Here is a 27,083-nt window from a genome sequence, read left to right as displayed (position 1 = left end):
CATTTCTGGGCTTGGAAGATTTTGCAAAGATGATGTTGATGAAAGATCAATAATGATTTGAGGTGACCATTGAAGTCCATGTCTCGGAAGTGTTCAGCATGGCAGGGTCACTAGCTTTTGTACTGGTTGAGCTCTTGATCTTTGAATATTTCCTGGTATAGCAAAAGGTTGCACTGGTATTATAAATGGTGATGATTTTTACCATCCGTGTTATCTTTTGCTGAGAAATGTCTCTGAAAGTACTGAAATTGTTGTACATTTGCCAAGTTTTCATTGTGGACCCTAATCGTAGATGTTGAAATCTGGAACAGTGAGTACAATGCTGGAAGAACTCAAGTGGGTCAAGCAGCATCAGTAGATGCCAAAGGTCCTAATTCAGGGCCTGGACCCAAAATACCAATTTGTACCTTTTGCTCCAAAATATTTTTGCTTCAAAATACCAATTTGAACATATTGATAACTTGGAGCTTGGCTTCTAAATATGTGCATACCCAAATGCCTTCTGTGCACTGCAGCTTGAGGTTTGAAGATGGAATGACTTTAGTTCAGAGCACATTTATTATCAAAGTATACATGCTATATACAACCTTGAGATTTATCTCAGCCTCAAAACAAAGAAACCCAATAAAAAAACAAAGACCGTCAAACACCCTATGTGCAGGACTGTACAGATTGTGCAAACAATAAAAGTAACATTTAGAACTGATGTTCACAAAAGTGAGTCCACAGCCATGAAGCCAGTTAGTACTGCAGCCAATTCAGGAGTCCATTAGTTGCAGCCCACAGCCTCAGTTCAGACAAGTAAACCTCATGGAGTAGCGAGTTGAACCAGCTCGTCCCTCTCCTGTGGCCCCAACACCCTGACCTTTCCAATTCAGCATGGCACTTAAATTGTTCAAACCTTGGGCCTTTTCTTGCTCCTGGGCCCGTGCAAATCGCCTCCAAGTCCACTCCAACATTGGCTCATGCCTCGGCCGAGCCACCTTGTTTTGGCCCACATAGGCCACGCCGCACCACTCCTGCGCCTTCGAGACTTCAGTTCACACCAGGTTGTGCAGGCGATTCAGCAGCTCCTCTCCGAAAGGAAAATTATAGGCTAGTGATTGTATCCGTGGAAAAGTGTGATTAATACAGTAATTTTTTTTTGTTTTTGCTATCGCAAATCATTCCCATACTTCACCAGCATCATTTTAAACAGGTCCTAGAGTAAGGAACAAATCCCCATTGAACCTGTGGATTATCTCCACTTTAAAGGTTTCATGGTGACGAGGTAAAATATTGCAGCGAGAAAGATGGTAAAATTGTGGGAACAATGACGTTGCCTTGCTTGGTCCTATCTTGCACTGACATTGAGTCAACAGTCAATCCTGTCAATAAAATTGTGGCTTGCATGTTATTGTGTACAACAGAGGCAAATATTTGGGAGAATTATTTCGACATGTCACTATCTTCAAGAGATGAGAAGGGACACCGAGCATTCAGTCACCATTAATTAAAAGCAACTTGTTTTTAGTTCTGTAACTAATGACTGTTCAGCTCCTTTAACTAACAGGTCACTTAATCCCATAACTACAGAAACTCTTTAATTTAGTAAACGTTTCAGTTTACAAATACAAAGTAAGATCTCAATGTTATTGTATGCTCCAACAGGAGAATTGTATATATGAAACAGTGGTTCTACCTTTAGATGAAGGGGCTTTTCAGAAAACTGTGACTCCAATTGTACAAGAATACTTTGAACACGGTGACACTAATGAGGTTATGGTATGTACTTAAAATATTATTTAATCTGAGATGTGTGGCTATTTGAATTTTTAAAGATTTATTTCTTTAAAAAAAATTATACAAACTCTTATCGACTTTTTCAAATTACATTTATTCTCTGGTTTGTGTGTCTATCTGTTTCTCTGTCTGTCGCTCTCCCTCTCCCTCCTCAGCTATCTCTACCCTGAGTTTCTTTTTTTATTTTCTTCCTGAAATTCTGCTCTTTAATAGTCTTATATACCCTCTAATGCAGTGGTGTTAATTTATCTTTATAGAAACTTTTGTATGGAAGCACCCCTATGCAGCACCATTGAATGTTTCATTACATCAACTGCAATATAGAAATATTCCTACACTTTCCATATCCACCATCATTCAGCATTTTGCAACCGAAGAATTTGAAATTTATAGCCAATGTCACTATGTAAACATGCAAAGTACATGTACTTTGTAAATACATTGTAAAGTCCTATAGACAGAAGCAAGGGAGGAAAAAAACTTTTAAAATGTGGGGTTTTCTCTGAAAATTTTGCTTTGTAAAATATAATATTCTTGCCAGGTTAATTGTTCAAGGCTAACTCCATTACTCTCTCAAATATGGATGCTTATCATTCCTGTCTTTAGGCTGACTTCAGTGAAACCAGCTCAGAATATTTGTGCATATGTAATCTCTTTCATAAATCCCAAATTACAGTATTAATAACAAGACTTCTCAAAGTTGAAGGCAAATGAGATTATCCTGATGTGGCAGAAACTCTTTGGGCTCTTTTCCTGATTTGCCAGCAGATTTCATGTGAACCTGAGAGAAAAGCAAAATATTTGAATATAATTCAAATGGAGTTGGTAAAACTAAAGTAACCTTAATAAGAGAAAGCAAAACAAATGTTGCATGGCTATTCCTTGTCTATGTTATTACATCAAATTCTGCTCTTTGTAAAGTCGATCAAGGTAACTTGAATTAAATATGGGTCTCATGCCTGGTAAACCTGTGAGAAGCATGCTGCTCAATGCAAAACAATTGGCAAATTGCTGTCAGTGCCAATATTTCTGTTTCAAAGTTTATTACCAGTATTACAAGTAAATCTTAACCCTTTGACAGACTCTAATCTAGTTACTTGTTTATTTTGTCTCTTCCTGTTTTGAGGCTCATTCCTCCTGGCTTCCTTTTTTTGCTCTGGTTGGAATGGTCAGGAATATAAAATAACTTCTAGCTCCCTAATTATGTCAATATAGCACTAGATGACAAGAGAACTCTGATGTTCTGCAAAAGGAACACTTTAATTAATGCATTTTTTTTTGTGTTCTTAATCAATCACACCCCACAACTCCTCCAGATAATGTATTTGTTCACTTACAATAATCTTAGGTTTGCCTTGTCTCAAGTTGAAGTGAAAAAATGTACTGCTTTGTTTTGTAGGAACTGCTGAAGAACTTGAATCTTGGAGAAATGAAGTGTACCGTGCCAGTGTTAGCGGTATCGTTGGCTTTGGAGGGGAAGGCTAGCCACCGAGAGCTTACCTCCAGACTTCTGGCTGATTTGTGTGGGAAAGTGCTCACTACAAATGATGTGGAAAAATCATTCGATATGCTACTGAAGGAATTGCCAGAACTAGCCTTAGACACTCCTGGAGCACCACATGTTAGTGCATGAAACGCTAAATGAGTTTCTTTGTTTTTCTTCACACTTACTGTTGGGAATGCAGTGTTTTCTTTTGCAAGCATTTCATGCCAGTATCAAGCAAATCAAATTGGATGTTACAAAGCAAATTGAAGCTCCCTGCTTCATTGCTGCTATATTCCTTGATTTTAGTTTGCAGCAGGTCATGACTGCATCAGTATAACATTTATTTACTTTTAATTTCCTATACTAGTCATCTCCATGCCTATGGGACACTTTAGCAAATTGGTATATGTGGACTAGTTTTGTCTCTTCTGCGATCTATTGAGATGTTAATGATGGCTGCTTTTGCTGTTTCCCAAAGTGACATGGATTTCACCTCCAATGCCTAGAATCAAAGATAGATGTATTATTCTATAACTCAATAGGTTTCTGTGCACTTTTTCTTAATTTAAAAAATATTTCTCTTTCATATCTAAGACAGTAGTTCCATCAGCTCTGTATTTTGTTTTTGCGTAAGGAAAATTTTAAAAGATCATAAAGCTAACATCTGCAGGAGTAAGTTTGTATCTATTTTCCTGGCATTTCTGAATTGGCATTCTTCAGAATTGTTGAACTTGCAATATAATCCACACTGCAGTATTTATTTTATTCCACATTCATACTCCATGAACTCTGGTTCTCGGTTTGTTTATTATAAAACCTCACCACATTCAGACATGTCCTGTTTCAGCCTGGACTTTGACTTGTTTTTCATCCCCTTGGACCCTAGCTTTATTTAATAACGCCCAGACAATATACTTTCTGAACCCTTGCCCAACCCTGTCTCTGTGTTCCTGGAGCAGTGATTGAATCTGATCAAAGTTCCCTTTCATGTAATCAGATTCAAAAAGCCTTACCACAGGACAAAGGTGTTTGAAAACATTCACAGTTCAGAGATTTCCATGTATGTGCAGATAGAGGCAGAAATTCAGAGGCATTTGTTTTGTTTCTATGTTACATTGATGGCTGGTGGTGTAGTGGCATCAGCACTAGACTTCAAGGCAAATTGTCCCGAGTTTGAATCTGGTTGGCTCCTGCATGCTTTTCATCCATCCTAGGTGGAGCATCAAATTAGCAACTGAACCTTGTAAAAAAAAAAGTCAAATGTTATGTAATCGGCAGAAAAATGGCGCCCAGTGCACCACAAGGTGCAATAAAGAACAACATTTTTGGAAAATAATTTATCTTTTATTACTTGATACAGATAGTTTTAGTTCAGTTATTTAAATTTAGAGTTCCCTCCCTAAACTCCACCACACTCCTCTACTCTTGTAAAATATCCTTTACAGTCAGTCTTGTGTGTTGGTTTCTTCTTGGCTGTGCATCACATTATTTTTATTTGTTAACATGCTAAAGAAGCTACAAGTACAAGCTGTATTTTTTTCCTTTCATTCTCCAGAGAATCTGGATAAACCAACTCATCATTTACATTCCTTCTGTGTTTATGTTTGTTTATAGTTTGCTATGGGGTGAATCAAGCTCAATGATTCTGCTTCTTACACCAAGCCATTTTGTCTCTTCCCTGCCTACTTAGCCACTTCCTCACTTCCCCATCCCACTGGTAAGGAAAACTGAATCCAAGCTTTAATAAAGTAAATTGAAAGTAGTGAAGAAAATATTTTTTAAAGTCTGCTTCTGCAGCAATATCCCACAGTTTAGTATGGCATCTTACCTGCAAGACTAATAAAACATTAGGTGAGGTTTACCTCTGATATTACATAAAGCATAACCATAGAATTTTGGGAAGGACAAAAAGTAATTCCCAGAAATTATCCACAATAAGACAGCAAGATCTGATGCCCGATTTATTTTTTTTCTTACATAAGGAACAGTGTGCTTGCAACAAAAACACTTTTGGAGTGCACATTTATCAGAATGATTTCTGGGTTAGTGAATTTGCTGTTCAGATTAGTTAGACAGGACCTTTGCACCTTGACGTTAGAAGAACGAGTGATGATTCTGAAATTAACAATATCCATAGGATTTTGAAGAGGAGACACAGGAATAATGATTCCACTGACTGAAGTATCAAGATTCATGGTCTCATAATAAGACCAGTCATCTCAGATAAGAAGAAATTTGTTCACACGGAGAACAGTGAATCTCTGAAGGATGGGGGTGGGGGGTGGGGGGCTTCTGGGGAGACTAAACCCTGTAAAATGCTGTTATGAAGATTTTGTGTCTGGCAGGCTGCAGTTCTATTCTTTCCTGTCATTACTTTCTAGTGATACTGTCAAATGACCATGGAGATTTGATATGTTGATATTTCCCCTAATACACTGAGCTTCACCTTTCAATAAATCAATATCCAGGCTAATAAATTAATTTTGGTTAACTATTATTTGTGATGTATGTGATCCAATGTTATTTCAACTGTTTCAATTCAACATGAGAAAACTATTTTTATTTTCCTTCTTCAAAGAGAAGGGCTTCCCTTCCGCCACCATCAATGCTGCCCTCACCTGCATCTCTTCCATTTCATACATGTCTGCCCTTGCCCCATCCACCTGCCACCACGCCAGGATTAGGGTTCCTCTTGTCTTCACCTACCATCCCACAAGCTCCTGCATCCAGCACATATTTTTCCGTAACTTCTGCCATCTTCAACGAAATACCACCACCAAGCATAACTTTCCCTCCCCCCCCCCCCGCCCCCCACTTAACCACTGGAATCGCTGCCTATGTGACTCCCTTATCCACTTGTCCTTTCCCATGGATTTCCCTCATGGCACCTGTCCTTGAAAGCAGAACAAGTGCCACATCTGCCCCTCCACCTCCTCCCTCACTACCATTTAGGGCCCCAAACAGTCTGTTAGGGTCATCTACTGTGTCTAGTGTTCCCGGTGTGTCCTGTATATCAGTGAGACCCACAGTAGATCGGCAGACCGCTTTGCCGAGCCACCCATTTCAATTCTACTTCCTATTCTCATTCAGACATGTCAGTCCATGGCATTCTATTGCCACGATGAGGCCACACTCAGGTTGAAGGAGCAACACCTTGTTTTTCATCTGGGTAGCCTCCATTCTGATGGCATGAACATTTATTTCTTGATCTTCCTGTAATTACTCCCCTCACCATTCCCCATTCCTGTTTCCCACCTCTCACTCCTTACCTGCCCTTCACCGCCCTCTGGTGCTCCTCCCCCTTCCCTTTCTTCTGTGGTCTTCTGTCCTTTCCTATCAGATTTCCCGCTTCTCAAGCCCTTTATCTCTTTCACCAATCAGCTCTCTATTTCATCCCTGCACTCCCAAGTTTCACCTATCATCTTGTACTACCTCCTCCCCTCCCCCCACCTTCTTACTTCTCTTTCTTTCTTTCCAGTCCTGATGAAGGGTCTCAGCCTGAAACCTCGACTGTTTACTCTTTTCCATAGGTGCTGCCTGGCCTGCTGAGTTCCTCCAGAATTTTGTGTGTGTTGCTCTTTATTCAAGTGTTTTTCTTAAGATTGAACCTGATTTCAAGCCAAGGTACACTGTAGGGATTTTGTTACCACTTATTCTTCCCCATCTTCATTATACTGAAATCAACTTCTCTTTTTTTTTTAAAAAAAAATTGGTTTTCATGTGCACAGCAATCGATAAAAACTTATTTGCATTTTTTCTGCTGTTCCAGCTGGTAGGCCAATTCATCGCAAGAGCCGTAACAGATGAAATTCTGTCAAAAAGTTATATTGAAAGTTATAAAGGCAAGGTGGATTGTGAGAACGCCAGGTGCGTATTACTGAATGCACAAAATATATAGGTGTGATTAATTATCAGAATAAATATGAGTTTAGTAGCAGCAATAAAGTGCATATTTGAACTTCATAATTAGAAACATTGACTTGTAAAGATTTTGATTACCGGTATTTGAAAAGTAATATCTTTTGATAAATGGTCAGAATTGATTTAAAGTTAACAGCGATTCTATTTTTCCCCCTTTCTACAGAGTTGCTTTGGGTAGAGCAACTGTGCTGCTCAGCATGAAGAGGGGTGGTGTGCGTTTGGACAACGTATGGGGAACAGGAGGTGGACAAAGGCCTGTTGAACAACTTACCCAAGAGGTATATTAGGGTATTCTCTTGTATTGGTTGATACAGTGTGTAATTTAAATGAGTATTATTGTCTTGTTGTACCCTAAGGTCCTAGACTCTCCCACTATTTGAAATGCCCACTCCAGGTTCCTTCTATCTCGGTAATTACCTTTGTAAAACTGGAAATAGATAGATAGATAGATAGATAGATAGATAGATACTTTATTCATCCCCATGGGGAAATTCAACTTTTTTCCAATGTCCCATACACTTGTTGTAGCAAAACTAATTACATACAATACTTAACTCAGTAAAAAAATATGATATGCATCTAAATCACTATCTCAAAAAGCATTAATAATAGCTTTTAAAAAGTTCTTAAGTCCTGGCGGTAGAATTGTAAAGCCTAATGGCATTGGGGAGTATTGACCTCTTCATCCTGTCTGAGGAGCATTGTATCGATAGTAACCTGTCGCTGAAACTGCTTCTCTGTCTCTGGATGGTGCTATGTAGAGGATGTTCAGAGTTATCCATAATTGACCGTAGCCTACTCAGCGCCCTTCGCTCAGCTACCAATGTTAAACTCTCCAGTACTTTGCCCACGACAGAGCCCGCCTTCCTTACCAGCTTATTAAGACGTGAGGCGTCCCTCTTCTTAATGCTTCCTCCCCAACACGCCACCACAAAGAAGAGGGCGCTCTCCACAACTGACCTATAGAACATCTTCAGCATCTCACTACAGACATTGAATGACGCCAACCTTCTTAGGAAGTACAGTCGACTCTATGCCTTCCTGCACAAGGCATCTGTGTTGGCAGTCCAGTCTAGCTTCTCGTCTAACTGTACTCCCAGATACTTGTAGGTCTTAACCTGCTCCACACATTCTCCATTAATGATCACTGGCTCCATATGAGGCCTAGATCTCCTAAAGTCCACCACCATCTCCTTGGTCTTGGTGATATTGAGACGCAGGTAGTTTGAGTTGCACCATATCACAAAGTCCTGTATCAGTTTCCTATACTCCTCCTCCTGTCCATTCCTGACACACCCCACTATGGCCGTGTCATCAGCGAACTTCTGCACATGGCAGGACTCCGAGTTATATTGGAAGTCTGATGTGTACAGGGTGACCGGAGAGAGTACGGTTCCCTGCGGCGCTCCTGTGCTGCTGACCACCGTGTCAGACCTACAGTCTCCCAACCGCACATACTGAGGTCTATCTGTCAAGTAGTCCACTATCCAATCCACCATGTGAGAGTCTACTCCCATCTCCGTTAGTTTGTGCCTTAAGATCTTGGGCTGGATGGTGTTAAAGGCACTAGAGAAGTCAAGGAATGTAATCCTCACAGCACAACTGACCCCCTCTAGGTGAGAGAGTGATTTGTGCAGCAAATACGTGATAGCATCCTCCACTCCCACCTTCTCCTTATACGCAAACTGAAGAGGATCCTGGGCGTGCCTGGTTTGTGGCCTCAGATTCTGTATTATCAGCCGCTCCATGGTCTTCATAACGTGCGACATTTTTGTAGCATCAAACACTTTTCTGTATTTCCTTTCATCATTAGAAGGGAACCATTTAGCCCTCTGGCTCTATATGAGCCCAGAGCAAGCATTATTTCCTCTGTAACCTACAGTTGCAAGAAAAAGTTTGTGAATCCTTTTCAATTATCTGGTTTTCTGCATTCATTACTCATAAAATGTGGTCTAATCTTCATCTAAGTCTCAAAAACAGACAAAAGCAATCTGGCTAAACTAATAAACACACAAACAATTGTACTGTTTGTCATTACTGAGTAAACCATTTAAACAATCGCAGTCTAGGTACAAAAAAGTACGTGAACCTCTGGGATAATGCCTTCTATAAAAGCTATCTGGAATCAGGTGTTCCAATCAATGAGATAAGATTGGAGGTGTGGGTTGTAGAGGTGCCCAGCCCTAAAACGAGACATAGCATTAGGTTACTGACAGAGCATGCTCTTCTCAAGAAAGATCTGTTTATGTGCACCATTCTCAATCAAACTTTCAGAGAAAATTAGAAGCACAATTGTAGAGATGCATGAAGCTGGAAAAGGCTACAAAAGCATCTCTAAAGGCCTGAGTGTTCATAAGACAAGCTGAGGCAAGCTGAAGCTGAGTGTTCTTATTTCTCATAAGAGAAATAGTCTACAAATGAAGGGAATTCAGTACTGTTGCTACTCTCTAGGAGTGGGCATTCTGTAAAGATCACACAAAGAGCACAACGTGCAGTACTGAAGGTAGTGAAAAAGAACCGAAGGGTAACAGCAAAAGGCCTGCAGAAATCTCTAGAACTTGTTCAAGTCTCTGTCATGTGTCCACTATAAGAAAAAACACTGAACAAGAATGGTGTTCATGGAAGGACACCACGGAGGAAACCAGTGATCTCCAAAAAAAAATTGCTTCATGTCTCAAGTTCGCACAAGTTCACATCGATGTTGCACAACATGTCTTGGACAAAGTTCTGTGGACAGATGAGACTAAAATTGAACTTTTTGGCAGAAATGCACACTGCTACATTTGGATGAAATGGGGGACTGTACGCCAACACCAAAACCTCAACCCATCTGTGAAGCACAGTGGAAGGAACATCATAGTTTGGGGCTACTTTGCTGCCTCAGGGCCTGGACTGGTTGCAATTGTTGAGAGAACAATGAATTCAAAATTGTATCGAGACATTCAACAGGAGAATGATAGGTAGCAGTCTGTCACCTGAAACTTAATAGAAATTGAATGATGCAGAAGACAATGATCCAAAACACAAGAGTAAATCAACAACTGTATGGTTTAAAAAGAAGAAAATTCAAGTTTTGAAATAGCCACGTCAGAGTCCAAACCTTAAATCAATTGAGATGCTGTGGCATGAACTGAAGTGGGCTGTTTATGCAAGGTAACCCAGAAATATGGATAAACTGAAACAGTTTTGTAAGGAGGAATGGTCTAAAATTCCTCCTTGCCATTGTGCAAATCTGGTCAGCAACTACAGGTGAATGTTATTGCTGCTAAAGGAGGTTCTACCAGGTATTAAATACAAGAGTTCACATACCTTTTCCGGCCTGGTATTCATTTACAGGATGTGGGCGTCACCGGCTAAACCAGCTTTTATTGCCCATCCCTATTTGCCCTTGAGAAGGTGGTGATGAACTGTGTTCTTGAACTGCTGCCATCCCTGAGGTGTAGGTGCACCCACAGTGCTGTTAGGGAGGGAATTCCATGAGTTTGACCCAGTGACAATGAAGCAACGGCAATATGTTTCCAAATGAGAATGGTGAGTGACTTGGAGGGGGATTTCCAAGTGGTGGTTTTCCCAGGTACTTGTTGTTCTTGTCTTATTAGATGGTAGTGGTCGTGGGTCTGGGAAGTGCTGCCTTAGGAACTTTTGTGTGTTGTTGCAGTGTATCTTGTAGATAGGATGCACTGCTGCAGCTGTTCTTCAATGGTGGAGGGATTGGATGCTTGTGGAAGGGGTACCAATCAAGTGAGCTGCCTTGTACTGGATGGTGTCAAGCTTCAAGTGTGAATAAAGCTGCACTCTTCTAGGCGAAGGACAGGAATTCCATTACACTACTGACCTGAGCCTTGTAAATGGTAGTCAGGCTCTGGGGAGTTGGGAGGTGAGTTGCACGCCACAGGAATCCTAGCCTTTGATCTTCTCTGGTAGCCACAGTGTTTATATGGCTAGACCAGTTCAGTTTCCTTTCAATGGTAACCCCAAGGATGTGGATAGTAGGGGATTCAGTGATGGTGATACTACTGAATGTCAAGGGATGATGGTTAGAGCCTCTCTTGTTGGAGATGGTCATTGCCTGGCACTTGTGTGGCTTGAATGTTACTTGCCACTTGTCAGCCCAAGCATGGATATTGTCCAGTCCTGCTGCATTTGGGTATGAACTGCTTTACTATCTGAGGAGTGTCAAATGGTGCAGAACATTATGCAGTCATCTGCGAACATCCCCACTTCTGACCTGATGACAGAAGGAAGGTCATTGATGAAGCAGCTGAAGATGGTTGGTACTCTAGGACACTTCCCTGAGGAACTCCTGCAGTGATGATCTGAGGATGAGATGATTGACCTCCACCCACCACAACCATCTTCCTCCGTGTCAGGTATGATTCCAACCAGTGGAGGGGCTTCCCTTTAATTTCTATTGACTCCATTTTAGATAGGGCACCTTGATGCCATACTCAGTCAAATGGTGCCTTGATGTGGGGGATGTCACGTGATGACGTAGGATCGAGACGCTGGAACCCAGCTCTCCCGTAAAAAGTTAATAAATTAATGTTTAAATGAAGAAAAGTTAGTCAATACTTTCTAAAAGTTACTTATAAACTACTCCGGATTGTGTCAAGCTATGCCTCAAAGAAAGAAGATGAAGAAAACTAATACCGGGAAGACTACGCAAGTTGGAACAAGAACAAGGCCCACGTCTACCGAGGAACCGCGGTCTCAGGTACATTATACCACCGGCAATACGGAACGGGAAACTGCGGCAACATCGGCCATTTCTAAAGGAAAAGCCCATTGTGAACTGCGCAAACGCGAAGGATGGCGCATGCGCAAACGGGTGCAACAAGAACTACAAAGCCCAGCTACCACTGCAACTGAAAGTGATAGCGAATCGGAGGGAGAGTCAGATCTTCTGGAAAGATCAGACGAAGAGGGAGATAAAAGTTCTTTTGGAAATATAGAAAAGACTTTGAGGCAAATAATGCGTAAATTAGACACATTAAAAGTAATTAAAAGTAATCAAAAAGTACTAAAAAAAATGACAAATATAACATATAACCATATAACAATCACAGCACGGAAACAGGCCATTCTGGCCCTCCTAGTCCGTGCCGAACTCTTAATCTCACCTAGTCCCACCTACCCGCACTCAGCCCATAACCCTCCACTCCTTTCCTGTCCATGTACCTATCCAATTTTACCTTAAATGACACAACTGAACTGGCCTCTACTACTTCTACAGGAAGCTCATTCCACACAGCTATCACTCTCTGAGTAAAGAAATACCCCCTCGTGTTTCCCTTAAACTTTTGCCCCCTAACTCTCAAATCATGTCCTCTTGTTTGAATCTCCCCTACTCTCAATGGAAACAGCCTATTCACGTCAACTCTATCTATCCCTCTCAACATTTTAAATACCTCGATCAAATCCCCCCTCAACCTTCTACGCTCCAATGAATAGAGACCTAACTTGTTCAACCTTTCTCTGTAACTTAAGTGCTGAAACCCAGGTAACATCCTAGTAAATCGTCTCTGCACTCTCTCTAATTTATTGATATCTTTCCTATAATTCGGTGACCAGAACTGTACACAATATTCCAAATTTGGCCTTACCAATGCCTTGTACAATTTTAACATTACATCCCAACTTCTGTACTCAATGCTCTGATTTATAAAGGCCAGCGTTCCAAAAGCCTTCTTCACCACCCTATCTACATGAGACTCCACCTTCAGGGAACTATGCACTGTTATTCCTAGATCTCTCTGTTCCACTGCATTCCTCAATGTCCTACCATTTACCCTGTATGTTCTATTTGGATTATTCCTGCCAAAATGTAGAACCTCACACTTCTCAGCATTAATATAGAGATTATGCTTGATAAAATGACAAAGAGACAGGAAAAAATGGAAAAGAAAATTATGGACTTGGAAATTAAAACGGAAGACATGGTTGAAAGAATGGACAAAATGGAAAATGAAAATACTGCTTGGACATCAGAAAGAAAACAATTTATGGAAAAAATTGATAAGCTTGAAAATTTCAGTAGACGAAATAATATTAAAATTGTTGGACTTAAAGAAGATATAGAAGGAGAAGATCCAATAAATTTTTTTCAAAAATGGATCCCTGAAAAATTGGAAATGGAAAGAGAAATTCCAATCGAGATTGAAAGGGCTCATAGATCCTTAAGGTCAAGACCTCGAGCTGATCAAAACCCACGATCAATTTTGATAAAATGCTTAAGATACCAAGACAAAGAAAAGATCCTGAAGGCGGCTGCCCAAAGTGCCAAAAATAGAAACGGGCCATTGATGATAGAAGGGAAACCAGTTCTTTTTTATCCTGATATAAGTTACAACCTGTTGAAGAGAAAGAAGGAATTTAACCCAGCGAAAAAAGCCTTATGGGAAAAGGGTTATAAATTTACAATGCGTCATCCAGCAACACTGATAATTTTTTTGGAGGAGGGAAAATTTTTTTTTCCCGATTATCGAAAAGCGGAGGAGTTGGTACAAAAACTTTCATCTATTGGCTAATTACACATAGAGGCTTCCAAACGTAATGGATTAAAGATGAAGATAGAGTCAACGAACAGAAGTGATGGACATTTATGGATATTATAGAAGAGAAAAGCAAAATTTTAGAAATACTAAATGAGAATATTTTTTTTTCTCTTCTTATACATATACTTTTTTATGTTGCGGGGGGGCTGGGGAGCTTTGGATCTGTTACTGCGGGATTCACGTGTGTAATCATGGCGGTTGCCATGACCCGTACAACAGAGGGGGGTAATGTTGTGTTTTTTTCCCACAACATTAGTAGGGGGGTATTTTGTTTTTTTCTTTATATTCTATTTTTCTTCTATTTTTTTGCCTGGATGATTGGTGGGGACACACATAGCAACATGGAGATTTTTATAAAGATTTCCCAGGATACCACGAAAGTTGAAAGATTAGGTATTATTATAGATTGGAGTAATATAATTTAAAAAAAAAAGACTAATCTACTGAATTTTTTAAGTTTTAATGTTAATGGGCTTAATGGGCCAGTAAAAAGAAAAAGAATTTTAACATATATTAAAAAAATGAAAACAGATATAGCCTTTTTACAAGAAACTCATTTAACAGACATAGAACATCAGAAATTAAAAAGAGACTGGGTTGGAAATGTTATTGCAGCTTCATTTAATTCAAAGGCGAGAGGAGTTACAATTTTGGTTAACAAAAATTTACCAATTAAAATACAAAACGTATTAATTGATTTGGCGGGGAGATATCTAATTATATACTGTCAAATTTTTTCAGAACTATGGACCCTTATGAACATTTATGCACCAAATGAAAATGATGTAAAATTCATACAGGAGGTCTTTTTGAATTTGGCTAACACACATGATAAAATATTAATAGGTGGAGATTTTAATTTTTGTCTAGACCCAGTTTTAGATAGATCAACAAAGGTTGTTACAAAATCAAAAGCAGTAAAATTAACTCTATCATTGATGAAAGACTTAAATTTGATTGATATATGGAGAAGAATTAATCCAAAAGAAAGAGATTATTCATTTTATTCAAATAGACATAAAACATATTCAAGGATAGATTTTTTCCTATTATCAACGAATATTCAAGATAGAGTGAAAAATGTGGAATATAAAGCAAGAATATTGTCAGACCATTCTCCTTTAATAATGACAATGATAATGATAGATAAAGAGGAATCAATTTATAGGTGGAGATTTAATTTAATATTAAAACGTCAAGATTTTTGTGATTTTATGAAAAAACAGATTCAGTTCTTTTTAGATATAAATTCACATTCAGTTGATGATAAATTTATAGTGTGGGAAGCAATGAAGGCATACTTGAGAGGTCAGATAATAAGTTATACTTCTAAAATTAAGAAGGAATATATGATAGAAATAGATCAATTGGAAAAAGAGATTACAAAATTAGAAAAAGAATCCCAAAGAAATATGACAGAAGAAAAACGAAGACAACTTATTAACAAGAAGTTACAATATAATATGCTCCAAACATATCGAACAGAAAAAGCAATTATGAGAACTAAACAAAGATATTATGAACTAGGTGAAAGATCACATAAGGTTCTTGCATGGCAGTTAAAAACAAATCAGACTTCTAAAACAATAAATGCAATTCGAACAAGAGTAAATAAAATTACTTATAAACCTTTAGAAATTAATGAAGCTTTTAAGAATTTTTATTCTGAGTTGTATAAATCAGAATCACAAAATGACAATGCCAAGATAGAAAGGTTTTTATCACAAATAACTCTTTCCAAAATTAAATACGGAAGAACAGAAGGGATTAGATATGCCGTTTACATTGAAAGAGGTCGAAGAAGCCCTAGGATCACTTCAAAGTAATAAATCTCCAGGAGAAGATGGTTTTCCGCCTGAATTCTATAAAAAGTTTAAAGATTTATTAATTCCTCCTTTTATGGAGTTAATACACCAAGCGGAAAGAACGCATAAACTTCCAGAATCTTTTTCGACAGCTATTTTAATAGTATTGCCAAAAAAAGATAGAGATCTTTTAAAGCCATCATCATATAGACCTATTTCTTTATTAAACACTGATTATAAAATAATAGCAAAAATCTTATCTAATAGATTATCTAAATGCTTACCAAAATTAGTACCGTAGATGTCGGATTATAAGCCGCTACTTTTTTCCCACATTTTGAACAGCTTTGAACACTGCGGCCTTTACTACGGTGCAGCTAATGCATGATTTTTTTTCATGCCGCCAAAAACATTTTGCCTCGTAACAGTAGACCAATAAAATTGATGAGTAGTTCACAGAGGTCCAGTGAAATTGTACGATAAATCAAGTGCACTTTCACAATTAAATTATTGTAAATCAGTCATTTGTACTCACCCTCATCAACATGGAAAACACTCGAAGAAAAGCATTGTGCTGCCTTTATGGCAGTTATTTAGTTTATAATATTTTCGCTTAGTAATTCATTTGTTAGTATTTTCTAGTTAAAGTTAGAAGTGTTTTAACTATATTTGTTTTCTGTACTACATCGCGGGATGCTATGACGTCACAACCGGTTTCGCCGCGTCTTGTGGGAAATACCGGTTTGCGATAAACGGGAAGGTGGGGGCGAGCGGCATTAGATCTGAGCGAACGCTGCTTTTAAGTTAAAGGCGATCAATAACTTTTCCTGGTAGGCTGCAGTATATATATTTTTTACCAGTCGTTAGGGAGATATTGGAATGTTGTTCAGTAAAAAAGTATACGCAACGTATATTTAAAAGTAGCCGCGTTACAGGCACGGTTCGAAAAAAAGCATTTGCAATATGTATTTGTTTATGTTACCATATGGATTTAATTAAAAGTTAAAAAATCCTCACGTGTAATATCTTTCTGTGTAAATATCTCATATTACAACGTGGGACACCTGCGGCCGAAAATCCGGTGCGGCTTGTACAAGTACAAAATTGATTTTCTTTCTAAAAATAGAGCCAGCGGCTTTTAATCAGGTGTGCTCTGTAGTGCGAAATCTACGGTACATATGGATCAAACAGGATTTATTAAAAATAGACAATCAGCAGATAATGTAACTTGCTTATTTAGTATAATTCATTTAGCGCAGAAGAGGGAGGAAATGAGCGTGGCAGTTGCTTTAGATGCAGAAAAAGCATTTGATAGATTGGAATGGGATTTTTTATTTAAGGTATTGGAAAAATATGGATTAGGAGTATCTTTTATAAAATGGATTAAAACCTTAAGTACTAATCCCAAAGCTAAAGTAGTGACAAATGGTCAAATTTCAACACCATTTCAGTTAACAAGGTCAACTAGGCAAGGTTGTCCATTATCACCTGCTTTATTTGTGTTGGCGATAGAGCCATTAGCTGAATTGATTAGAATGGACCCAGATATTAAGGGTTTCAGAGTTAATCAGGAAGAATACAAGATTAACTTATTTGCTGATGATGTTCTGCTTTATCTAACAAACCCATTGCACTCGTTGCGTAAGTTATCCTATAGATTAGAAGAATATGGGAAAATATCAGGTTATAAAATAAATTGGGATAGAAGTGAAATTTTACCTCTTACTAAAGGAGATTATAATCAATGTCGATTAATAAACCAATTTAGATGGCCGGCAAATGGTATAAAATATTTAGGTATAAGAGTTGATAATGACATAAAGAACTTATACAAATTAAATTATTTACCACTATTGAAAAAAATTCAAGAAGATCTTGATAAATGGATGGTATTACCAATAACATTAGTAGGTAGAGTAAATACCATAAAAATGAATATATTCCCTAGATTACAATACTTATTTCAATCACTACCAATACAATTACCCCAGAAGTTTTTTCAAGAGCTGAATAAATATGTGAGGAAGTTTCTTTGGAAAGGTAAGATGTCAAGAATATCGTTGGAAAAATTTACATGGAAATTTGAGCTCGGAGGGTTACAACTTCCAAATTTTAAGAATTATTATAAAGCAAATCAACTTAGATTTATTGCATCTTTTTTTGAGAAAGATAAACCGGCATGGATCAGAATAGAACTAGATAAAATAGGAGAAAACATACCAGAAGACTTTATATATAAATGGGAATCTAAATGGATACGGGAAAAGAAAGAATCTCCTATATTAAAACATTTGATTGATTTATGGAATAAGATAAATGTTGACGATGAGACAAAGAAATCCTTATTAGCAAAGAGATCTTTAATTCAAAATAGACTTATTCCTTTTACAATGGATAATCAACTTTCATATAATTGGTTTCAAAAAGGGATTAGATATATAGGAGATTGTTTTGAAGGAGGTATATTAATGTCATTCGATCAATTAAAGAATAAATATAAAGTATCAAACAACACTTTTTTGTTACTTTCAACTAAGGGCTTATTTAAGAGAAAAGTTAGGTCAAACAATGTTATTACCAAAAACCAATGAAATAGAAACTTTAATTCAAAAAGGAAAGACTAAAAAATTTATCTTTTGTATGTATAATTTGATTCAAAAACAGGCAATTAAACAAGGAGTCCATAAGTCAAGACAAAAATGGGAAAGTGATTTGAATATTAAAATTGAAGAAAAAAATTGGTCAAGACTATGTCTTGAGAGTATGACAAATACAATAAACGTCCGATTAAGATTAGTGCAATACAATTTTTTACATCAACTATATATTACACCACAAAAAATAAATAAATTAAACCCAAATTTATCTGATCAGTGTTTCCGATGTAACCAAGAAATTGGTACTTTTTTACATTCTACTTGGTCTTGTTCTGAAATTCAACCTTTTTGGACAAATTTAAGAGTTTTACTGGAACAAATTATTGGAATACAACTTCCACATAATCCAATATTACTTTTACTAGGTGATATTGAAGGGATAAAACCGATATCCAAATTGAATAAATATCAGAAAGAATTTATAAAAATTGCATTGGCAGTAGCCAAAAAAGCTATTGCAGTTACTTGGAAATCAGATACATATTTAAGTATAGATTGTTGGAAGAAAGAAATTTATGGCTGTATTCCACTTGAAAAAATTACTTATAATTTAAGAGATAAATATGAAACATTTTTGAAAATTTGGCGCCCTTACTTACAAAAGACAGGATTAAATATATAGGCGCTCCGAAGATGAAATAATTGGTTACTTGGGGAAAGAAAGAAATATATATACTAAAGTTATTACGAACTCCATGGAGCATGTGGGGATCTTCCAATATCCAGGCATTCCTTTTTTTTTTCTTTCTTTTTTCTTTCAATAGGGATGTTAGGGGGGAGGGGTTAAGGGGAGGGGGAATGGGTAACACATATTTTCTTTTTCACACACTTTTATTCTGTAACTATTTGAAAACACAATAAAAAAAAAGTTTAAAAAAAAATAATGGTGCCTTGATGTCAAGGGCTATCACTCTCCCCTCACCTCTGATATTTAGCTCTTTGGTCCGTGTTTGAACCAAGGAGGTGATGAGGTCAGGAGCTGAGTGGCCTTTATAGAACCCAAACTGGGCATCCGTAAGCAGGTTATTGCCAAGTAGGTGCTGCATTATAGCACTGTTGGTGACCCCTTGCATTACTTTGCTGATGATTGAGAGTAGGCTGATAGGGCGGTAAATGGCTGGGTTGAACTTGTCCTGTTTCTGGTGTACAGGTCATACCTGGGCAGTTTTCCACTTTGCCAGGTAGATGCCAGTGTTGTAGCTGTACTAGAACAGCTTGGCTTGTGACATGGCAAGTTCTGGAGCACAAGTCTTCAGGACTGTTGCCAGGATTTTGTCTGGGCTCCCGTAGCCTTGCAGCATCCAGTGCTTTCAGCCGTTTCTTGATATCACGTGGAATGAATCGGATTGGCTGCGTACTGACATCTGGGATGCTGGGGACTTACGGAGGAGGCCGAGCTGGATTATCTACTTGGCACTTCTGACTGAAGATTGTTGCAAATGCCTCAGCTTATCTTTTGCTCAGGAGTGCTGGGCAGCTCTGTCATTGAGGTTGGGGATATTTGTGGAGCCTCCTTCACGGCTGAATGTGGCAGCACCACAGAGCTTAGATCTGATCTGTTGATTGTGGGACCACTTGGCTCTGACTGTTACTTGCTGCTTATGACAAGCAGGTAGGCCTGTATTGTGGCTTCACCACGGTGCTCCTCGTATTGAAGTATGCCTGGTGGTGTTTTTGGCATGCCCTCCTGCCCTCATTGAACCAGGGTTGATCCCCTGACCTGATAGAGTGGGCATATGCCGGGCCATGCGGTTACAGATTATAGTTGAGTACAATTCTGCTGCTGCTGATGGCCTACAGCGCCTCATAAATTTTCTTTGGTAACCTACTGTTAAGCAGCTTGGAGTACTTTAGTATATTAAAAGCATAATAATAATGTACAGTGGTGTGAGAAAGTTAGAGAACCCTGCAGAATTTTCTCTTTCTGCATTAACATGACCTAAAATGTGATCAGATAGTCATTTCTTAAAACTCAGTTGACCTAAAAGTAGATAAAGAGAACACAGTTAAATAAATAACACAAAAATATTATACTTGTTCATTGATTTGAGAAAAATGATCCAGTACTATCCAATACATACTTTTTCCAAAAAAGTATGTGAACCTCTACAAATCTATTTGGAGTCTGGCGTTCCAGTCAATGAGATGAGATTGGAGGTATGGGTTGTAAAGGTGACTTGCGTTGTTAAAAAAAAACACAAAAAGTCAGGTTACTGACAGAGCCTGCTCTTCTCAATAAAGATCTGTTTATGTGCACCATGCCTTAATCAAAACTATTGTGGGAATCAGAATATAGACCTCCAAGCTGTGGGGTTGAGATTGGCAGGTAATGTTACAAATTGTAATGAGGGACTTCAATGTGCAAGGGGATTGGGAAAATCAGGTTGGTGTCATTGTAAGAGAGGGAATTTGTTGAATGCCTACGAGGTGGCTTTTTAGAGCAGCTTGTGCTCGATCCTACTATGGGAAAGGCTCAAGCAAAACTGCTCTTAAAAGGCTATCTTAGATTGGGTGTTAATAGACAATAGACAGTAAGTGCAGGAGTAGGCCCTTCAGCCCTTCTAGCCAGCACCGCCATTCACTGCCAGTCACTGTGATCATGGCTGATCGTACACAATCAGTACCCCGTTCCTGCCCTCTCCCCATATCCCTTGACCCCGCTATCTATAAGAGCTCTATCTAACTCTCTCTTGAATGCATCCAGAGACTTGGCCTCCACTGCCTTCTGGGGCAGAGCATTCCACATATCCACCACTCTCTGGGTGAAAAAGTTTTTCCGCATCTCAGTTCTAAATGGCCTACCCCTTATTCTTAAACTGTGGCCTTTAGTTCTGGACTCACCCATCAGCGGGAACATGCTTCCTGCCTCCAGTGTGTCTAATCCCTTAATAATCTTATATGTTTCAATCAGATCCCCTCTCATCCTTCTAAATTCCAGTGTATACAAGCCCAGTCGCTCAAACCTTTCAACATATGACAGTCCCACCATTCCGGGAATTAACCTTGTGAACCAATGCTGCACTCCCTCAATAGCAAGAATGTCCTTCCTCAAATTTGGAGACCAAAACTGCACACAATACTCCAGGTGTGGTCTCACCAGGGCCCTGTACAGCTGCAGAATGTGCTACAGTTACAGTTGTGTAATAACCCAGATTTTCTCAGGAAGCTTAATATAAAGGAACCCTTAGGAGGCAGTGATCATAATATAACTGAATTTGTACTGCAATTTGAGAGGGAGAAGCGTAAGTCATATGTATCAGTATCGCAGTGGAATAAAGGGAATTACAAAGGCATGAGAGGGGAGCTTGCCCAGGTGGATTGGAGGAGGATACTGGCGGGAATGACGGCAGAGCGGAAATGGCAAGTTTCTGGCAATAGTTCACAAGGTGCAGGATAGATATGTCCCACAAAAGTAGTAGTTCTCAAATGGCAGGGGTAGGCAACTGTGGCTGAGAAGGGAAGTTAAGGACAGCATAAAAGCCAAGGAAGGGCATATAAGGTAGCAACTGAGTGGGAAATCATATGATTTGGAAGCTTTAAAAATCCAACAAAAGGCAACTAAAAAAACTATAAGGGAAAAGATGAAATATGAGGGCAAACTAGCCAATAGTATAAAGCAGGATACAAAGAGTAAAAAGGAGGTGAGAGTTGATATTGGACCACTGGAAAATGATGCTGGGGGGGGGGTAGTAATGGGGAACAAAGAAATTTGGCAGATGAACTTGATGAGTACTTTGCATCTGTCTTCACTGTGGAAGATACCAGCAGTGTGCCAGAAGTCTGAGTGCTAGGCAAACTCAAAGGTCTTGAGGTAGATAAGTGACCTGGACCAGACAGACTACATCCCAGAGTCCTGAGAGAGGTTACTGAAGAGTTAACTGATGGATTGATCATGATCATTCAAGAATCACTTGATTCTGGCATAGTCCTGGAGAACTGGAAAATTACAAGTGTCACTCCACTCTTTAAGAAGGAAGGAAGGCAAAAGAAAGGAAATTATAGGCCAGTTAACTTAACCTCAGTGGTTGGAGAAAGTGTTGGAGTCTATTACTAAGGATGTGAGGTCTGGGGGTACTTGGAGACTAATGATAAAATAAGTCAAGTAATTCAATTAATTAAGTCAAAGTCAGCTTGGTTTCTGTAAAGGGAGAACTTGCCTGACAAATCTATTAAGAGTTCTTTGAGGAAGAAAGCAGGGTGGACAAAGGAGAAGCAGTGCATGTCATTTACTTGAATTTTCAGAAGGCATTTAATAAGTTGCCACACATGGGGCTGCTTGACAAGATAAAATCCCGGGGCTTTGTAGGGAAGATGGATAGAGAAATGGCTGACAGGCAGAAGGCAGCGAGGGGGAATAAAAGGAGCCTTTTCTAGTTGGCTGCCAGTGACTAGTAGTGTTCCTAGGTTTCAGTATTGGGATCGCTACTTTTCACATTGTTTGCCAGTGATTTAGATAACGGAATTGATAGCTTCGTGGCAAAGTTTGTGAATGATAAGAAGATAGGTGTAGGGGTAGATAGCGTTGAGGAAGTAATGCAATTGCAGCAGGACTTGGGCAAATTGGAATAATGGACAAAAAAGTGACATGGTTGGAAAATGTATGATAATGCATTTTGGTAAAATGAACAATCGTGCAGACTTTTATCTAAATGGGGAGAGAATTCAAACATCAGAGGTGCAGAGGGACTTGGGAGTCCTCGTTGAAGACTCCCAGAATGTTAATTTACAGGTTGAGTCTGGCAAAGAAGGCAAGTGCAACATTGGCATTTATTTCAAGAGGAATATAAAAGCAAGGACATAATGCAGAGGCTTTATAAGATACTAATCAGGCTGCACTTGGAGTATTGCCCCATATCTCAGAAATGATGTGCTGTCATTGGAGAAAGTCCAGAGGAGGTTCACAGGTATGATTCCGGGAATGAAGGAGTTAACATTATTAGTGTTTGGCAGTTTTAGGCCTGTACTCACTGAAATTTATAAGAATGCAGGGGGAATCATATTGAAACCTACTGAATGTTGAAAGGACTAGATCAGGTGGATGTGGAGGGGATGTTTCCTATGGTGGTGGTATCCAGAACTAGAGGGCATGGCCTCAAAATTGAGGGGCGATCTTTTAGAACAGAAGTAAGGAGGAATTTTATTAGACAGATAGTAGGAATCTATGGAATGCTCTGCCACAGACTGTGGCGGAGGCCAAGTCTGTGGGGTATATTTAAGGCATAAGTTGATAGTTTACTGATCAGTCAGGGCATCAAAGGATTCAGCGAGAAAGCAGGTGAGTGGGATCTGGGAACAGTCATGATGGACTAGCAGAGCAGACTCGATGGGCTGAATGGACTAATTCTGCTCCTGTATTTTATAGTCTTTCAGAGGACCTTAGAAAAAGAACTGTAGAGATGCATAAAGCTGGAAAAGGCTACAGAAAATTTCTAAAGACCTGAGTGGTCATCAGTCCACAGTAAGAGAAACTTTCTACAATTCGAGGAAAATTAGTACTGTTGATGCTCTCCCTTGGAGTGGGCATCCTGCAAAGCTCAGAGCACATTGCTGAGGGAAGAGTTGTAAAAGAACCCAAGGGTAACTACAGAAGACCTGCAGAAATACCTAGATCTTCCTAAAGTCTCTGCCCATATGTCTACTTATAAGAAAAACACTGAACAAGAATGGTGTTCTTGGAAAGACACCACGGCGGAAACCACTGCTGTCCAAAAAAAAAGTTACTGCACATCTCAAGTTTGCAAAAGACCACCTGGATGATCTACGCACCTCTGGGACAATGGTCTGTGGACAGATGAGACAATAGTTGATCTTTTTTGCAAAAAATACACCCCAATGTTTGGAGGTAAAAGGACACTGCACACCAACACCAAAACTTCATCCCAACTCTGAAGCATGGTGGAAGGATCATCATGGTTTAGAGATGCTTTGCTGTCTCAGCTTGTATTCATTGAGTGAACAATGAATTCAAAATTTTACAGGAGAATGTCAGGGAATGATTTGAAAGACAAAAGTAGATCAACAACAGAATGGTTTAAAAAGAAGAAAATTTGTGTTTTGGACCTTAATTCTATAGAAATACTGTGGAAGGACCTGAAGCAAGCAGTTCAGCAAAGAAGCCCACCAACATCCCAGAGCTGAAGCAGTTTTCTAAGGAGGAATGGCCTCAAATTCTTCAAGCCGATGTGCAGTTCAGCCGATGCAGCCGATGAAGTTACCAGAAACATTTGGTTGACGTTTTTGTTGTACAAGGGGGTCACACCAGTTACTGAAAGCAAAGGTTCACATTCTTTTTCCAAAAAAATAAATGTAATATTGGATCATTTTACTCAATAAATAAATGAACAAATATAAAGTTTTTTGTTTATTTAATTGGGTTCTCTTAACTAGTTTTAGGACTTGCATTAAGATCTGATCACATTTTAAGTCATATTTATGCAGAAATAGAGAAAATTCTACAGGGTTCACAAACTTTCTAGCCCCACTGTTTGTTGCATGTCTTTGGATTGTTAGTGGTCATACCAGTTAATAGAAGAATACTATTTCTGGCTAGGAGTTATGAAAAGTGTTTTCAATGCCTGTCCTTTAAGTAGATATTTGATTTAATGTATACATTTGGTTAGCTGTTTCCTTTAGGTTTTTAACTTACTACCACCATGGTGGGTCTCATCAGCAAGAACGACGAGTCAGCTTACAGAGAGGAGGTGCAGCGGCTAACAGACTGGTGCAGAGCCAACAACCTGTCTCTTAATGTGAACAAAACAAAAGAGATGGTTGTTGACTTCAGGAGTGACCACTCCCTGCTGTACATCGACGGCTCCTCGGTAGAGATCGTAAAGAGCACCAAATTTTTTGGTGTTCACCTGATGGAGAATCTCACCTGGTCCCTCAACACCAGCTCCATAGCAAAGAAAACCCAGCAGCGTCTCTACTTTTTGTGAAGGCTGAGGAAAGTCCATTTCCCCCCCCCCCCCCCCATCCTCATCACATTCTACAGGGGTTGTATTGAGAGCATCCTGAGCAACTGCATCACTGCCTGGTTCAGAAATAGTACCATCTCGGATCGCAAGACCCTGCAGCGGATAGTGAGGTCAGCTGAGAGGATCATCGGGGTCTCTCTTCCCGCCATCATGGACATTTACACTACACGCTGCATCCGCAAAGGAAACAGCATTATGAAGGACCCTATGCACCCCTCATACAATCTCTTCTTCCTCCTGCTGTCTGGGTAAAAGGCTCTGAAGCATTCAGGCTCTTACGACCAGACTATATAACAGTTTCTTCCCCCAAGCTATCAGACTCCTCAATACCTGAAGCCTGGACTGACACCTTGCCCTACTGTCCTGTTTATTATTTATTGTAATGCCAGTACTATTTTTGTGCACTTTATGCAGTGTGTAGGTCTGTAGCCTAGTATAGCTTTCTCTGTGTGTTTTGTTTTATTACGTAGTTCAGTCTAGTTTTTTGTACTGTCATGTAAACCATGGTTCTGAAAAACGTCTCATTTTTACTATGCACTGTACCAGCAGTTATAGTCGAAATGACAATAAAAGTTGACTTGTTATTATCCCAAAAGAAAGTGGTGGAGATAATCAGATGTGTATCACCAAGTACAGTTCCAAACTTTTGTTTGTGATCCTCAGTTGAACTACTCTTTGTCAAACAAAGACTGTAGAGAATGCAGATGCTGGGACCTGGATCTAAAACACAAACTGCTGGAGGAATTTGGCAGGTTGTACAGCACCTGTGGAGGCATAGGAACGGTTGATATTTTGGGTCAAGATCCCATGTCAAGACTGTGAATGGAGAGGATAGGTATGTAGAATAAAGAGGTGAAAGGGATGGGCTGTCAGGTTCTAAGTGGAACCAAGTGAGCCAATAGAGGGGTATAGTTGGGAGAGAGTGACTGGTGGGTGATAAATGGAGGCAGATAAGGAATGAAGAAGAGTTGGAGTCAGGTAGGTGTGAAAAGAGTGGAAAACTGGAGGCAGCTGTGGAAGGATACTTAATGGAGACTTGTGAATCTGCTTGGAATCTAGTAAACAGGGAATCTGATAAGTGGAACCAGATGAGGGAGCATGATGGGCAGATAGAACCAGTTTGGGGAGGGGATAGGAGGCCCAGTAGATTAAATGCGTGGGTGAAAGGCAGATGGGGTGGAGGAGAATAAAACTGGATCATGGAGTTTGGGGCAGAAAAATAGGGTGAGGGAACCCGGGTGAATCATAAGGAGAGTGAAAGGAAATGAAGTGGGGCGGGCTAAGGTGCAGGTTACCTGAACACACTCATATTCTCTTCGTATAGTCTTATGGATGGAAGAACAAGTGTCTGGAGTGTCTGTTCTTTTAAGTTGGCAGCCAACCAAGCTGCTAAAGTATGGGGTACTCATTGTAACTCATGACGTAGACAGGAAAGTTTCATAAAATAAATATAAGTAACAAGATAACATTTTCAATTTTAGATACCAGACCTTCACAGAGGGTGTGAGAAGTTTGGATAGGTACAGATAAAATGTATTAAAATGGTTTACATTAGGTGGATAGCTGGTGGTGGTCTCAGATTAGAGATTCAAGGGGAGAAAATAATGTACTTAAAATCAGAAAGGATTGATGTTAAATGGCTGAAGAATTGACAAAAGAATGACACATTTAATATGCTGACAAAAGAACCCAGGTGATGATGGTGGCACAGGAAAGAATTCTTTTATACTTAAGTGATAGTGAATTGAAATGCATTGAATAATATGTTTGGTGTAGTGTATCTCTAACTGTACTGCTCTTGGAAGACAGCAAGTGCACATTTGATAGATTCATGACCTGTGCATTTAAAAATATTTGTACCCAAATCCTACCTAAAACCTGATTATTCAATAATATCCATG

The 27,083-nt window shown here is 39.2% G+C and overlaps 1 protein-coding gene across 2 annotated transcripts in view; it reads left to right on the top strand.

Moving 5' to 3' along the window:
* Window positions 1-27,083, top strand: part of pdcd4b (programmed cell death 4b) — a 47,325-nt gene that overhangs the window by 14,976 nt on the left and 5,266 nt on the right. For both annotated transcript variants that reach the window (XM_073026851.1, XM_073026850.1), the window contains exons 4-7: window positions 1,651-1,764; window positions 3,182-3,403; window positions 7,038-7,135; window positions 7,353-7,467. In XM_073026851.1, coding sequence (XP_072882952.1) covers window positions 1,651-1,764; window positions 3,182-3,403; window positions 7,038-7,135; window positions 7,353-7,467 — 549 coding nt within the window. The remainder of the gene's footprint in view (window positions 1-1,650; window positions 1,765-3,181; window positions 3,404-7,037; window positions 7,136-7,352; window positions 7,468-27,083) is intronic.

This window comes from Hemitrygon akajei, chromosome 23 (genome assembly GCF_048418815.1).
Source record: "Hemitrygon akajei chromosome 23, sHemAka1.3, whole genome shotgun sequence".
Classification (NCBI taxonomy): Eukaryota; Metazoa; Chordata; class Chondrichthyes; order Myliobatiformes; family Dasyatidae; genus Hemitrygon; species Hemitrygon akajei.
The sequence above is the reverse complement of the archived record's forward strand: the minus strand, read 5'-3'. Positions and strand labels throughout refer to the sequence as shown.